This window comes from Rousettus aegyptiacus, unplaced genomic scaffold, assembly GCF_014176215.1.
Source record: "Rousettus aegyptiacus isolate mRouAeg1 unplaced genomic scaffold, mRouAeg1.p scaffold_m13_p_4, whole genome shotgun sequence".
Lineage (NCBI taxonomy): Eukaryota > Metazoa > Chordata > Mammalia > Chiroptera > Pteropodidae > Rousettus > Rousettus aegyptiacus.
In genome coordinates this window covers 40,132,503-40,149,467 of record NW_023416307.1, presented here as the reverse complement: position 1 = coordinate 40,149,467, position 16,965 = coordinate 40,132,503, and the positions used below count along the sequence as shown (strand labels likewise).

Here is a 16,965-nt window from a genome sequence, read left to right as displayed (position 1 = left end):
GTGAGAGATCATTTTCTTGGTAATAATTTTTTCCTTCTGCAGCTAAGGAAAGTCAAGGGAGCAATTTGTTTAATCATTTTGGGACATCTTTCTGTTCTTTTTATCTTTGAACGTGTGTCAGCTATCCCTATTAGATATCCATTTGCCTGAATCAAATGAATGTTCTAGAAACTGTACACAAGGTATTTTTCTGAGTGTAAATAACATACAAGAGGAAGTTATGCGAAAAGAATGATTAAAATGTGAGTAAGTAACAATCTACCCTAATTTCATTCCAAGCCAATTTGTGTATAAATAATATGAACCAGTTTATAGAATTTTAGAGCTTTTCACTAAAAGCAAAAAACTGTTTTTCCCCCATGTGTCCTCAGAATTGCATCTTTGACATACACTCTGTGGTTTCTTTTTGTTTTTGTTTGTTTGTTTGTTTGTTTTGTTTGTTGTTGTTTGCTAAAGCTTTAGCTTGCTTTACATCTTGTATATTAGCTAATTTATCCTGACAGTTTTGTATAATCCTATTGAATTATGGAGGAGCAGGCACTGGAATTTTCAACTTTCTGATTCAGCAACAGATCCAGGAAAGGAAGAGTTAACTCATCCAAGATCACATGGGCATCAGCTTGGACTATTTCTTGGATCTCTTCACTCCCTGTCTAGGGTGCTATCCTCTTAACACATTCTTCACCTGATGCTGTTTAGAGTTTACCAAGAACTCAACTACTGATAACTCAGATCTAATGATCCTGAGATTCTTTGCCTTAGCTTTGTAGAACTTTGTCACCAGGTATTTACAATCATATGCTATATGTACTGATAAATTCAGCTTAGCATCTTAGCTTCTCTACTTGACATCCAATGTTAATCTGGTTTTGTAAAGGAAAGAAACTGAACTTAAGTGGATGAATTAATGATTAAAAAAACTAAAAGAAAAATTTCCTTCTGATATTTACATTTTCCTCCTTGTATATGTATACTCAGTTCTTGGTTTAATTTGATCACAAAAGCCTTAAAAAATATTTTTAAAAGAAAGGTTGTTTTGTGGAACACTGAGATGTAATTTACTTCCCTCCATTTACCAAAATATAAAAATAAATAAGAAATTTCCCTCTCTTCAATCCAATGCATAAAATAAAGATACATTTAGAGTCCTTTTAAATCCCGACTTGCCAGGAAGTTTCCAAAGTTCAATAGTAAAGGTTGAATGAAACATTTTTGTTTCCTGGAACAAATTTATGCAATTCATTAAAGGAAGTATTTTTGTTGCAAGTTTGTTGTGGCCTAGGGCCAGGTATTTTATTTCTATTTTATATCTTATACCATTGGCTGCAAAGGTAAGACTGAGTAAATCATCTTAAATGACTCAATGGAGTTGTTTTGTGGATCTTCCTGCCCTCATGAAACCTATGTCTAAGAATGGTTGTAAGGAGTAAGTGAGAATAAATCTTAATTAAGGAACCTAGCACTGTGCCTGGCACATCATAGGCGATGAATACAGGGGCCCAGGGGCAGACTTATTTGGGTACTTGATCAAGCTGGAAGGAAAGGAACCTATTTGCTTCTGGCAATTGTAATGATGGGTTCCTCTGTCCCATAGCTTCTGCTTTTCGTTTCTGTATTAGGTTGATTCATTTATCCAGATGTTTCCTGCTTCTTTGAGTAAGAAGTATACATCTCTGTCACGGTAGCTGTCACTTTCAGGAATGAAACCCCGAGCACCCAAAAGAGGTCTCTTTCTGGAGGTTAGCTTCCTTAAAATCACCCTCTCAGCAAGATTCTTCATTTGGCCTGTGTAGTCACATTTGAAATTCTCACATCTGAGCACTTACCTACAAAATGTCCACACATGAAAATGGTAGAATTTGCTCGCTTATTTTTGCCATCATTTCCCATTCAGAGGACTGTTCACTTGCTCATTTGTTTGGGGTAGTCCTTGTTCCATCTCTGAGCTCACATGCGTCAGATTCTTCAACACCCCAAGGTGAGAGCCACGCCATTACGTCACTAGTGGAAAAACTGGTTGGGGGTGAATTCATTTCCTGAAACTGCCATAAGAATGCACCACAAATTGAGTGGTTTAAAACCACAGAAATTTGTTTTCTCACAGTTCTGGAGGCTAGAAGTCCAAAATCAAGGTGTTGGCAGGCCCATGCTCTCTCTGAGGGCTCTAGGAAAGAACCCTTCCTTGCTCCTCTCTTGGCTTCTCATAGTTTCTGGCAGTGCTTGGCATTCCTTGGCTTATAGCTGTATCACTCTGATTTCTGCTTCTGTCTTCTCTATGTGTATGTCTCTATGTCTCTGTTTTTTTCTTCTTATAAGATCACTACCCTTTAGATTTGTGACCACCCCAATCCAGTATGACCCTATTTTACCTAATGACGTCTGGGACCCTATTTCCAATAAGGTCACATTCTGAGTTCCCGGGTGGACATGAATTTTGGGGGAGATGCTATTTGCATTACAGGAACATCACTGCATTAGCTCCCTCGCAGTGCTGAGCATTTAGCTTCATATCCCATCAGGCACTCACTAAATGCCGGTAAATAAAGAAATACATTCTACGGGACAAATATCTGTGAGAGGTTGTACGGGTGGTCTCTGGCTTTGGAACCAACTATAGTCTGAATGGAAAGAAAGGATACCCATGGTTGAAAAGTTGACCACTGGTAATCCTTGGTCCTACACTGAGGAATCCCTCCACCCACTTCCCTTTGGTGGTGGGCAACCTCCACACAGGCATGAATCCTGGCTATTTAATCCCATCATGAGCATGGTCCTGAGAAAGTTTATGCAAGCATCCTGGAGGATATGCAGCTCATCTTTTTCAACTGGACTTAGATCCAGTGATTGCCTTCAGCGATCTCCTGTGATGACAGATTTACTGGAAGAGCCAACCAGAGAAGCTCAAGAAGAGTCAGAATAATGGCAGAGCCTGGCTCACAGAGGTGGGAACTGGACAATTCTATGATTCCCAGTAGCTCTGGGGCCTTGGCCTGGGAGCTGGGGTTCTCATCTGTGTGCTCTGCCTACATGTGCAGGTACAACTACACGCCTGCTGTCCTCTCCTCTCCCCACTTCCTGACTGGTTCTTTCCCTTCATCTACATCTTTTCCTCTTCCTCATAGTTTCTGGTGACTCATCATCTTCACTGCTCTGCTTCCTTACCTTTCATTCCACCACCCGCCCTCTGGTAAATCATCACACAGCGATAGCTCCTACTGCTTGCTGCCTTCTCCTCAGTTGAGACAAGGATCAGATTGGCCATCTGGCATCTTTTTTCACACCCGGCCTCTGTGGTGAGGGACTGGCCCCTCACTGGAGTCACATTCTTTGGTCATTTGCCTCCCAAGGTACGAACAGCTGTGGCTGCAGGTGGGCTGAGGAGGAAGGTGCAGAGGTGATAAAGGACAAAAACATCACTGCCCACGGTTGTCTCTTCTGTAGGGCTGTGGACAGAGCTGCTTCTTCCTTGGCCATGGCCTTGGCAGACATCTAACTAACATTGCCCAGCCCTCTACAGGTCATTCTAAAGTATACACCTGGGCTTGGTCCCTGCGCCCACATTATTCTGGCCTCTTTTAGAATTGCTTGGTCAGCTGTGCCTATGAAATGATCCCTCCACAATCACCAAATGTGTTCTTAAAAACAGCTTTACCTAAAATCCATTCATCTATCTCTTCTGGGATGTGCTCGAGGATGTGCTCTGCATTTGACTTTGTCACCCTTTATGAGGACCCATGGGAGAAATTTGTCTCACGTCTTATTAACAGGAATGTCCATGCTGTTCTTGAACAAGTAGTTTGGGTATGCCTTTGGACATAACGAATCATATAACTCACCGTGTTTCCCTCTGAACTGCCTACTAGATGGTCAGATCTGTGTCTGCAGCAAGTTTACATGGCTTTATTGTGTGAGTCTTATGTACAACTTCTTCATCTTTTAATCTTTTTTCTTCGTCCTTATTTTCTTTGTTATTTTCTGGTTGCCATAACATATATATATATTTTTATAAGATGTATCAAATTTTTAAAATCAGGTGGAGTGTAAACATATTTTACAATAGAAACTACCAATTACAATTGTTCATGTGACAAATATTTAGCATCAACTTTGGCCAGTTGCTTTGACTAAGACGTATTTCCTATACTATTTATGTCTGTATAGTACAGATTGAATGGATTTAAAGGAGAAAGCAATCACTGAGGTCTTGAGTGGTTACATTTGCATGGCTCCTTGAAGGATGTGGATACAGTGAAAAACTTCTCAAGGATCCTCATGGACCCATCCACTCATCTGCCTTGGAACATGGTCAAGCTGAGCCTATGAAACCTAGAACAGGACCACCGCGCATTTGGGACAGAAGGCCTTATAGCTAGGACTCTTCATTCCCCCATGAGGAGTTAACACATGCAAATTTTACAAAGCAAAAAGAGAAAATCAGCACAGAAAATATGCCACAAATTCATAGAAATGACTAGTTTATTGCTCATGAATTTTTATTTTAAAATTTCTGAAGTACAGTCAATTCTTAAGAAAGGATAGTCACCATTTGTTTAGTATAAACAATAAACTATAAAAATGCCTAATATGTATGCAAAATGTACATATTTCTAGTATTAACAATTAGAAGTTGTGGAGATTTATCTTAGCTGGATATAATTCAGGAAAATTTCTCTGTCCTAGTCCTGTTCAAATAATTTTTCTTTTTGGTGTTTTGACTCAAGAAAATAAATGCTTGATTATCTGCTTTAAGTGATATAACTTGAAAAATACATTCCCATCTCATCTCACTCCACTACCCTTTAGAGAAAGCTCAGAGAAGGCAGAGTTTCCTCATTTGGAATTTCAACTTTCATTGAGAAAGGTGGGCCCGCTGTTGGAGAGAGAGGCAAATCAACTTTTTAAAAAATTTGTCATTTGAGATTATCTTTACACTATTTACCCACTCTAAAAAATGCAGAGTTGAATGTAATTACCATTTCCATTACGGTGTTATGAAGAGTAAGTCATGCTAAGCTGTCTCATGTTTTCAGGTTCTCAAATGCATGAAGCAAATGTTAGGAGACAGATGGAACACATGGATTATTAAAGATCCATAGTGCAGCAACAATCGTCTCTCCTGAACATAATTAAAATGTTCATTTCTTGCCCTTTTCAAGTACTGTCATGTGTCAAAAACAAAGAAAATGGAATTCTACTAGCTAAAGTCAATTACAAAAATATCAGAGTATTGATATCTCTAATTCAGGTATTTCTAACAAGCTTTATGTTTATTACTGTAGACCATTGAATTATTTCCTTCTAAAAATGAATGGTGCCATGCTCAGTGAAGCTCACCAAATTGTAGTTTTGATTTAGTGACAGATTAGCCTGAGTGGCAGTTTGAAGACTATAAACTTCAAATAAGTATGATTTGAAGAGAGACCCCTAAGAGCGCTTTCCCTGTTGCATAATTTAACACCTTCTTCCTATGTGTATCTGCATTTCTACAAGGACGACATCGGGAAGCTGGGCAAGCTGTTGATGTGCGGCTCTTTCAACGTCTGGACAGTTCACAAGGATCGCTATAAGATGAAGGATTTTATTCGATTTAAGCCCAGCCAGAGGCAAATTTATCTCTTTGAAAGGGGACTAGTGTTCTGTAAGATACGAATGGAGCCCAGTGGCCAGGGCCTATCTCCTCATTACAGCTTTAAGAAGTCTATGAAGGTAAAGGGTCCTTGTTCCACCTGGGAGTCAGCACAACCCTATTGAGAGAAATATTGTTATCCTTGTTTTATAGCTAGGAAGCTGAAGCTTAGAGAACTGAGGTTTACTTGCCAAATGCCACACCACAGAGCTAGAATCCACACCCAGAAATGACTCCTCCAAAATTAGAGCTTGTAATCAGTCACTAGACAGGGTCAGAACTGGAACAGAGATGACTTGTGCTAAGTAGAGAAAGGGACTATATAGCAGTGTGTATGGACAAATCGATGTAAAAAGTACCCTCTTTCCTCCAAGCAGAGGAAAGACTTGGTGATGAGAACATGGGCTATACTTTAATCTTTGACTGGCTCTTCTGCATCCAAGTGTAGGCAGCATCCTGACCCGGGGATTCTAGGAACCCAAGTCCTCACCAAGCATTGTCTCTCGCCTGCATATTTTTCACAGCTAGGAAATGTTTCACAGCTAGCAATGAGACACACACAATCCCCATCCCACACACACATTTGTGTTCTTGGGATTAAAGTTGTTAATTTATTCATTGTAGCTTTTGTTATTTACAATTATTAGTGGATGCTAATTCAGTTACTGTTACAGAGAGATTTGTGAAATACTTAGGTGGTAAAGGAGAGATGATTTATTTGCTTGAAGGTTGCCAGGCTATAGCTCTACATATGGAAAGATGTAGTCTGTGCTGTCCTCTGAAACAGCAAGACAGATGACGCTGTACCAGATTGTGTTTTATGCTCTTTGGGGGCCATTAACAGAGGACAGTTAAACTTTTGGAAGGAAGATGGAAGAAGAGAGCTGTTGGGGGGAAGAAAGGATTAAAGTAGCCAGCAGTGACAATTTTGAAATCAGAAAACGATGGTATGAAAAGTTATCCTTTTTCTTTACGACAGTTGATGACACTTTCAATTCACCAACTTGAAAGGGGAAGCAACAGAAAGTTTGAAATTTCCAACCGAAATGGACTTGAGAAATACATCCTGCAGGTAAAGCTCATGCTTTCCCTGCAACTGCCCTCTACTCTCCCTGGTGTTCCCGTGACTTAACAAGTGTCTTCTATCTCATTATTCTAAAGGTCACCCAGAGAATAAAAGCCCTGTGCAATTAATACTCCAGGTGATGTGACACTCATAGTATTTTCTTATCTGCAATTGCAGGCAGCTTCAAAAGAAATCAGAGATTGTTGGTTCTCAGAAATAAATAAATTACTGACGGAACAACAAAACAATATTAAAGGTAGGGTTACTCCTGTTGACTTTAGTCTGGAGAGTTATACTATTTCCGACTTTGTGGCGGGTGTGCAGATTGGGGATTGTGTTAAAATGATTTGCCAGGAAAATAACTGTGGCCACGTTTTCATCTGGAAGCCCTGATCACTTTAGATCATGTGCTTTTTGTGTGTGGTTGTGTAGGCATGTGCCCCTTTTAGTCATGTCCCCCACAACATATCTAATTGCCAAGATGAACTTCTCAATCCAATATCCCAAAGCAACCCGAGAAAATGTTAATGAAAATTTAAATGTTCAGTACTACTTTCGGAAGCTATACTACTTTTTTTTTTTTAAGTTGAGCTATAATTAATGTAACATAAAATTCACTTTCTTAAAGTGTACAATTCGTTGGGTTTTGTCTATTCACAGGGTTGTGCAACTATTACCACTATCTAATTCCAGAACATTTTCATTAGCATCCCCCACCCCCACAATAAAACCCTATACCCAATAGCAATTGTTCCCCATCCTCTTCCTCTCCCCAGCCCCTGGCAACCACTGATCTACCTTTTGTTTCTGTGCATTTTCTTATTCTAGACATTTTCCGTAAATGGAATCATATGAAATGTGGCACTTTCTGTCTGGTTTCTTTCACTCGACGTAATTTTTTTCAGTGTTCATCCATGTTGAAGCTTGTAGCAGTACTTCATTTTTTTTTATAGCTAAATAATAGTACATTGTATAGATATACCATATTTGTTTATCCATTCATCTGTTGATGGATATTTGAGTTGTTTATATTTTTGGATATTGGAATAATGCTACTGTGGAAACTTGTGTACAAGCTTTTGTGTGATTCCATGATATCAATTCTTTGGGATATATGTGTATGCTGTGCCATGTGGTAATTCCATGTGAACTTTCCGAGGAATTCCAAACTGTTTTCCAAAGCAGCACCCTTTCTCCTTCCCACCAGCAATGTACGAGGGTTTCATTTTCTCTTCTTCATCAACACTTGTTATTGTCCTTTTTTTGTTGTTGTTGTTATAATGATAACCATCCTTGTGGGGGTGGAGTGGTAGCTTATTGTGGTTTTGTTTTCCATTTCCCTAATACTAGCGATGTTTAGCATCTTTTCATATGGTTATTGGCTATTTGTATGTTTTCTTTTTTCTTTTTCTAAAAAATTTTAATTAGTTTCAAGTATATAGTACATTGGTTAGACATCTATATAGTTCGTAAAATAGTCCCGCCAATTGCTCTCTCCCTCCACTGACCTGCCACCTTATGCCATGCTCCCCATCTCCGTGACCACCCATCGGCTAATTTGTACTTCTTTAACCCTTCACCTCGTTCTCCCAGCCCCCTGAACCTTCTTCCCTCTGTCCGTCACCAAATTGTCCACTATATTTGTGAGTCTGTTTCTGATTAGTTTGTTCTTTTTATTCCTTAGATTCTGCATATAAGTGACATCTATAGTGTTTATCTTTTTCTGTTTGACTTAAATACCTTCTAGGTCCATCAAAGCAATATTTTTTTTTCATCCCCTTCCCTTTCATATGTAGGGGTCTTGTTTTCTTATTCTTTCAGCCACTCCATCCCTTGGTTGGAGCACTTAATTCTTTCCCATTTAAGGTACTTATTGATAGAAATGTAGTTGTTACCATTCTTTATTCCTGTTTTTAATACATGTTTTTTTCTTCTTAAAAAAGTCCCTCCAACATTTCCTGTAATACTGCCTTGGTGGTGATAAATTCCTTTAGTTTATATTTGTCTGGGAAGCTCTTTGTCTGTCCTCCCACTCTAAATGATAGCTTTGCTGGATAAATTATTCTTGGTTGTAGATCTTAGGTCTTCATCTGGTCGAATATTTTTGCCAATCCCTTCTATCCTGCATAGTTTCCTTTGAGAAATCAGCTGCCAGTCATATGGGTGTTCCTTTGTAAGTAACTATCTGCTTTTCTCTTGCTGTTTTTAATATTCTTTCTTTGTATTAACCTTTGGCATTTTAATTATGATGTGTCTTGTTGTGGGCCTCTTTGTATCCCTGATTTTTGGAATTCCCTAAGCTTCCTGGAGTTTTATGTCCATTTCCTTCACCAGGTAAAGGAAGTTTTCCATCATTATTTCTTCAAACAGTTGTTCAACATCTTGATTTTCTTCAGTTACACCAATCAGGGATATTTGGACACTTAATAGTATCCCATATTCTCCTTAAATTATTTTTAAAGTCTTGGCATCTTATTTCTTACTGTTCTGATTGTGTCCTTGGCTTTCCTGTCCTCTAGTAAGACATTTGATCCTCTTCTTTATTCACTTTGTTTATTCCTTTGTTTATTCCATTTAATATACTTCTCATCTCAGATAATGTGTTCTTCATTTCAGACCGGTTCCCATTTATAATTTCCATTTCCATTTTTATGTTTTTTTATCTCTTTGTTGAAGTTCTCATTGCATTTATCCACACTTCCCCTGAGTTCACTGAGCATTTTATAACCGGTGTTTTGAAATCTGCGTTTGTTAGGCTACTTGATGACTCCATTATATCTGGATCTCTGTTCTGTTCTCTCATGTGGTTTCTGCTTGTCTTCCCATTTTGGCTGCCTTTCCATGTCTGTTTCTATGTACTAAGCAAAGCTCCTAAGTCTCCCAGTCTTATAAGTGTGGATTTGTGAAGTAGGTGTCCAGTGGCACAATCCTGAGAGGGGTTTAGCTGCAGGCCAAATTTAGCCCAAGACCCTACCCCTCTGGGTCCACTTGTTAAGATTCAGCAAACAATCCACAGATGCTATGCTTATAGTTGCCTCAAAAGGCCACATCAGAAACCAAAGCTAGCTGGCTCCAGTGTGAGTCTAGGCACTGCTCAGCAAAGAGCACCTGACTTGCTGAGGATATACCTGGATGTGGCTTGGATGGGGCCGCAAGTTGGGGTAGGTGGGGTTTCAGGGAATCCTCTGGGCAGAGCGACCTCTGTTATCCAGTTTGATGACGTTACAGCTATGGTGGTGCTGTGTCGGGCACACCGATAGCAAGGAGGACTCAAGAGGGAACAATGGATACCACAGGCACTTCTGTACCCAGCAAGTCTCACTTTAGCTCTCACTCCAATAACGTCTCCTTATAAGTCCCTTGTGCCCTCTGTGTGCAGCCAAATCATCACTGGTACCCAGAGTGAGCAGGTCCGGCACTGCAAAACTCCACTCGCAGATGCAGCCCCTTTAAGAGATGTCTGCGGCTGCCGCAGCCTCTGTCTCACTCAGCCGCTCGCCACCGGGCAGCCCCACATCCTCACCCCATCCTAACTTCTGCCATTGCAGGGTGGTTTCTTGGATTTCTCCCTCATTAGAGGGCTTGTTTATCTAGATCCCAGGCGATTCTTCCTTGCTGCTGCTCCTTGTTTCCGTCACAACTTTAATTTTGTTGCCAGAGAGATGACAGAGCCTCTATCATCTACGCCATTTTTTTTCTCCATTATGTGTTTTCTTTGCAGAGATGTCCATTTGACTTTTTTGTCCATTTTTGAAATTAAATTATTTGTCAAATTGTAAAAATTATACATTCTGGCTTCTAGACTTTTCTCAGATGTATGATTTACAAATATTTTTTCCCATTCCGTTGGTTGTCTTTTCACTTTCTTGATATCTTTTGAAGAGTAAAGATTTTTACTTGTGATGAAGTCTAATTTATATATATATATTTTTAGTTGCTCGTGTTTTGGTGTTATAGCTAAGAAACCATGGCCTAAACCAAGGTTGTAAATATTTACACCTATACTTTCTTCTAAGAATTTAGTTTTAATTCTTACATTTAGGTCTTTGATCCATTTCGAGTTAATTTTTGTTAATGGTGTGAATTAGGAATCCAAGTTCACTCTTTTGCATGTGGATATCCTGTTGTCCCTGAACTATTTGTTGAAAAGACTATTCTTTCTCCCACTGAATGGTCTTGGCACTTATTATGGACTCAAGTTTCATAACATTATTTGTGTTTCCTCCAAATTCATATGTTGAACTCTACCTCCCAATGTCATTGTATTAGGATGTAAAGCCTTTGGGAGGTAATTAGGAGTAGATGAGGTCATTAGCGTGGAGCCCTTATAAATATCATGGGAGAGTTTGCTTCCTCTCTCTGCTATGTGAGCATACAATGAGAAGTCAGCAATCTATAGAAGAGGGTCTTCCCCAGAATTCGACCATGTTGGCACCCTGATCTCAGACTGCTAGCCTCCAGAACTGTGAGAAATAAATTTCTGTTGTTTATCAGCCACCCGGTCTACGGTACTTTGTTATAGCAGCCCCAACAAAGACAGCACCCTTGAAAATCAACTGACTATAGATATAGTATTCTTGATTGACAGTCTTTTTCTTTAAGCACTTTGAACACGTCATCCCACTATAGTGTTGCCTCTATTGTTTCTCATGAGAGATCATCTATTAATCTTATTGAAGATCTTTTGCATGTGACAAGTTGCTTTTCTCTTGCTGCTTTCCAGATTCTTTCTTTGTCTTTAGACGGTTTGATTATGATACATCTAGGTTTGGATCTCTTTGACTTTATATTTCTTAGAGTTCTGTAGATTATCCTGGAAATGTAAATAGGTGCTTTTCATCAAATTTGGGGAGTCTTCAGACATTATTTCTTTAAATACATTTTCAGCCTCTTTCTCTCTTCTTCTTTTTGAACTCTCATTATGTTGGTGTACTTGATAGTGTCCTACAGTCTTTAAAGCTCTGTTCATTTTTTTTTTCATTCTTTTTCTTTCTCTTCCTCAAACTGGATAGTTTCATTGACCTATATGTAAGGACTTTCATTCTTTCTTCTGCCTAATCAAATCTGCTCTGGAGCTACTCTAGTGAGTTTTTCATTTCAGTTATTATATTTTTTACCCCAGAATTTCTATTTTGCCCTTTTAAAATATAACTTCTCTCTATTTATATTCTCTATTTGATGAGAGTTTTTCTGACTTTCCTTTACTTTTTTTAATATATGATTTCCTTTAACTCTTTGAACAATTATTAAATAGCTGATTTAAATTCTTGGTCTAAAATGTCCAATAGCTTGGCTTCCTCAGGGACAGTTTTTACTGACTGTTTTTTTAAATTGGTATGGGCCATACTTTCTTGCTTCTTTGCATACCTCATAGTTTTCTGTTGAAAACTGGACATTTAAAATAACATAACGGGGCAACTCTGGAATTCAGATTCTCCTCCATCTCCAGTGCTTGTTGTTGTCATCGCTTTTGTTTTTGTTGTTGATTTAGTGACTTTTCTAAACTAATTCGGTCAAATCTGTATTCATGCGTGGCACTGAAGTTTCTGCTCAGTTAACGACTGAGTAGAGATTTCCTTAAAAACCTGAAACCAATAAATATTCCAGTCTGTGCCAAGGGGCTCCGTGTGGATATTGAAGCACATCTTCAATGCCTGGCCAGGGCACTTGCACATGGTCTTCTGGATTCTCAGGAATATTTCGGAGCTTTTTAAAGCCACTATGGACATTTCATTACCAACTTTTCCTTTTAAACTTTTGAATAGCCTGTTTTTGCCCCAGCTCTTATCCAGTGCTTTAGGCAGCTAAAAAGTTTAACATTTGCCACTACAAATACCCCTGGGGAAAAGGCTTTTCACATTCGGCGAGCTTTGAATCAGATCTAATAAAGACAGCCTTGCAAGTAGGGTATTCCAAGGAAATCCCAGACAAGTCAAATAATGATAATTCTCTGGAAATGAGACTTTGACAGAGTTCCAACCCTGTTCTGTCCCCTCCTATGGCTGACAGATTGCAGATTTTCACCATGATTGAAGGCTGTTGGTTTCCAAAGCTACCACCAAGAAGGAAGGGTAGGATGGACATGGGGCAATTAAAATACCACGAAGCTTACTGTTCATACTGAGATTCAGCCATTTTTCTTAAATAAATCCTTTCTTGAATGCTACAAGCTTTTGCTTAATTTCCAGTCTTCCTAAAACATTGTTTCTGAGCTACTTTTGCCAGTTCTTCCATGCTTTCACATAGGAGATAATTTTGGAGGATGTTTTACTTCTGCACCATTTTCACAGATGTCACTCTCTGTATTCCTTTTAATAATTAAAAAATCATTATCTCTGTTACCCTGTCACATTTGTTTTCTTCAATGGATTCTCATAACAGCAGGGGTATTTGGTAGGGAAACCCACAACGAGTTTCTTCCACTGAGAGCTAGTATTTCCTTCAGGTAATGTTGTTAGGGTTAAGAAATGCTAGTCTCATGTGGAAACTCTATATCTCATGATTTATACTGATGATAGTTTGTGTGCTTAGTAAGGGAAATTGCATAAATATGAAAAAGATAAACTTCGTCTTCAGAGACTTAGCAAGAATGTAACCGTTTCATGCTCTTTTTGCATTTTCTCTGATCTTCAGCTGGTCAGTAGGATGTGAGGGTGAGTGTGAGTCATATGGAAAAAGATTAAACTAAGAAATATGATTAGAAAATGACCAATCAATTTTCTGTCATAACAACCAAGTGACATAGTTCTCGTAAACTGTAGGCCTCTGACAGTAAATAGTAACAAGATTATATAATTGATTTTAATTTATATAAAACTATGATTTAGTTTTGCTTTTGAGCTATTTTTACTGAGTTAAATGTATGTTATTGTAATTGAATATGAGTGCTCGGGAAGCATAAAACAAAGTCATAACAACCCTAGTAGAAAAGGCTACTTCTTTTCCCCAGAAACAACATTCTAGTCACAAGATTGTTGTAGAAATCTTTACTCCCTAGACCAGTGCTTCACAGAGGGTGGTTTAGGGACAAACCTGCATTAGAATTACTTGAAGGGCTTGTTACAAATCTAGATTTCTGGGTCTACCCTAGAACTGTGGAATAGTGAGGGTTAACACCTGAGAATACTTAACTTATTAAAGTTTCTGGACAGAGGCCTTAACTACTATTTTTAAAAGGCTTTATTGGGGTATAACTAACATAATAAACATATTTAGAGTATGCTCTTTGATATGTTTTGACACATGTGCATACCTCTGAAAGCATCACCACATCAAGATAATGGACCCATCCACCACCCCAAAAAGTTTCCTGATGCTCCTTTTTTATTACCTTTATCTTGCCCCACCTCCCCCCTTGCTTTTCAGGTAAACACCGATCTTTTTTCTGTCACTATAAATTAGTTTGAATTTTCTAGAATTTCATAAAGGAAATTATACAGCATGTACTTTTTTGGTCCAGTTTTCCTCTCTTAGCATACTTATTTTAAGATTCATTCATGTTGCTCAGTATAACAATTGTACATTTCTTTTAATTACTGTGTAGTATTCCACTGTTTGGATATACCCCAATTTCTTTATCCATTTACCTGTTCATGAACATTTGGTTGGTTTCTGCTCTTTTGGGCTATTTTGAATAACACTGCTATGAACATTCAAGTACAAATCTTCTTGTGGACATATGTTTTCATTTCTTTTGGGTTAGTACCTAAGAGTGTAATGTTTAGGCCACAGGGCAGGTACATATTTAACTTTTTAAGAAATTGCTTAACTATTTTTTTATATTCCCATAGCAGTATGTGAGAGTTTATTATTATTATTGTCAGTCTTAACATTTAGTCTTTAAGCATTCTGATAGGTGAATAGTGGATTGTCATTGAGGTTTTAATTTGCTTTTTCCTAATGACTAATGGTTGAGCATCTTTTTATGTGATTCTTTGCGAGGAAAGTCTCTCGCCCACCCGCACAAACTTTTAGCCACCTGGCACCTACCACACTCTCGTCACAGAGTATCATGGCGGGCTCTCGAGAGCCACAGGGCAGACTGAGGAAGCGGTTCACTCCCTTTACCTGGCAATGATAGTCCAAATGAACAACCCAGAAGACCTCGCCTGGGTGTTTCACACCAACCAAGCAGCTGGTGCCACTTCTTTGGTGAAGTGTCTTTTTAAATCTTCTGCTTATTGTTTTCTTATTATGGAGTTTTGAGAGTTTTTAAAATATATATTATGTATACAAATTCTTTATTAGATATATGCTTTGCAAATATTTTCTTAAGATGTGGCTTATCTTAAGAGTATCTTTGGAAGAGCAGAAGATTTTAATTTTGATGAAATCTGATTTTTAAAAATATATGGATCACACTTTTGGTGTTGTGCCTAAGAAATCTTTGTCTAACAGTCACAAAGATTTTCTCCTAGAAATTTTATAGTTTTATATTTACATTTAAATATCTGATCCATTTAGAGGTCATGTTTTCTTTTTGGTAGATGGCAAGATATGTAAATCAAAATTCAGTTTTTTGCTTATTGATGTCTAGTTGTTCCATTGCCATATCTCCAATTGCCTAGTTACATAAGTGCATATATTTCTGGATGCTCTGTTCTGTTCCATTGATCTATTTGTCTATCTTGACATCAACGTCTTACCGTCTTGTTTAGTATAGCTTTAAAATACATCTTAAAATGAGACCATTTGAGTCCTCCAACTTTGTTTTTCCTTTTAAAAGTTGTTTTGGCTATTCTATATCCTTTACATTTCTGTATATATTTTAGAATCAGTTCATCAATTTTTATCTGAAAAAAAAAATGCTTGCTGAGATTTTAATTGGGATTGTGTAAAATCTATAGATTAATTTGGTGATAACTAACATCTTAATAATATTGAGCGTATCTACAATTTAGATTTTAACTGAATCACCCTGTCCTGCCCTGCAGAAAAAGACACGTTTGTTATGAGGACATGGCATTTATTCAATAAACAATTCAGAAACACATTTCTCAAACCCTCCTCAAGTCCTAGCAGTATGCTCCCTAGTTTGTGACAGAAATCTGAAATCTAGATAAGAAGCAGCACTAGAACTTAGCATGTAGTTTAGATTGGGGGAGGGAGGGAAACTCTACTGAACTGAAAGACAGACTCAGAGGTATAGCCTTAGCCCCTTCCTTTTACAGACTGGCAAACAGAGGTTCAATTTTGCACAACTTTTCAGCAGCAGAACCAGATCTCCTGAGCCTGGCTCACTGAACAGGGTCTATGAGTGATGGCAACAGCAAGGGCTCTAAGAATTCAGAGGGGCCCACAGTTCCCTGTGTGAATGAGCAGGAGTGGGGGCCTTGGGCTGGTTGGTCCCTGAGAGTCGATGAGACTCCAAGGGCAGAGCACAGACTCAGAAGAATCAGGCAACAGGGGAGGGAGGTTTCTAAAATTCCGAGATCAGGAATACCAGGACTTTATGTCTGTCTAGCATTTTTTAAAGCTCTGACACACATGACATTTATCACCTCAGTTCATTCATATACCGCCCACAGCACCTTTAACTGGAGATTGCTGGGCATAATAACTGTGCACTCTGGCAGGGCATAAAGCAACCCCAGCCACCTCTAAGGTGACAGGAAGGACACTGGAAGCTGCTGAGGGATGCGGAGACAGGACGTCTAAACACAGCCAGGCAGAAGGGGCCTTGTGTCCAGAGGGAGTTACAGAGCCAGACAGGGCTTGTGCAGGGAGGACAGAGTATAACCTGATGGGTGAGACACAGCAGCACGACAAGTCATCATGGGAGGCAGGCACTTTGGTTTGGGACAACCTCTTCCTTTGTGGCCTGACTACTTGTGACCAGGAGGCCTAGGGAGATGGGGAAAGATCAGGCCCTCTGGGAAGGGCTCTGCTGTCAGTGCAGTGCAGTGCAGTCCGTCGGACACAAGGCAAAGTCCTAGCCCTGGCAGGTGGCCAGAGCATGGAGCTGGGAAACGAAGGCTGCAGCCCCATCCTAGCAACTGGGCAACTCATGCCAGTCACATGAGTGGTAAAGGGTAGATCTAGGAACCTTTGCAAGTCGCTGAGCTGCCTCTAGGTGAGCATGTCCAGTGATGATTTGGAGCCTTGCTTGAGAAGTTCACGGATAGAGTGGAAGGAAATGAGATTGAGAGAAGAGAGGTAGGCCTCAAACATTTATTAAACTGGGGAGTTTGGTTTGTACACTGGTGTGGGCAGTGGGGAGCCACTGGAGGTTGAGACCTGGTGTTAGTCTTATAGCTAAAACAACACCTGAGCA

At 39.1% G+C, this 16,965-nt stretch overlaps 1 protein-coding gene across 7 annotated transcripts in view; it reads left to right on the top strand.

Annotated features, from left to right (window-relative positions):
- Positions 1–16,965, top strand: part of MCF2L2 (MCF.2 cell line derived transforming sequence-like 2) — a 193,092-nt gene that overhangs the window by 155,646 nt on the left and 20,481 nt on the right. For 6 of the 7 annotated variants that reach the window (XM_016138001.2, XM_036218821.1, XM_036218820.1 and 3 more), the window contains 3 exons: positions 5,491–5,706; positions 6,606–6,698; positions 6,870–6,948. The exons of the other annotated variant lie outside the window; for it this stretch is intronic. In XM_016138001.2, coding sequence (XP_015993487.2) covers positions 5,491–5,706; positions 6,606–6,698; positions 6,870–6,948 — 388 coding nt within the window. The remainder of the gene's footprint in view (positions 1–5,490; positions 5,707–6,605; positions 6,699–6,869; positions 6,949–16,965) is intronic. 7 annotated transcript variants of the gene reach the window in all.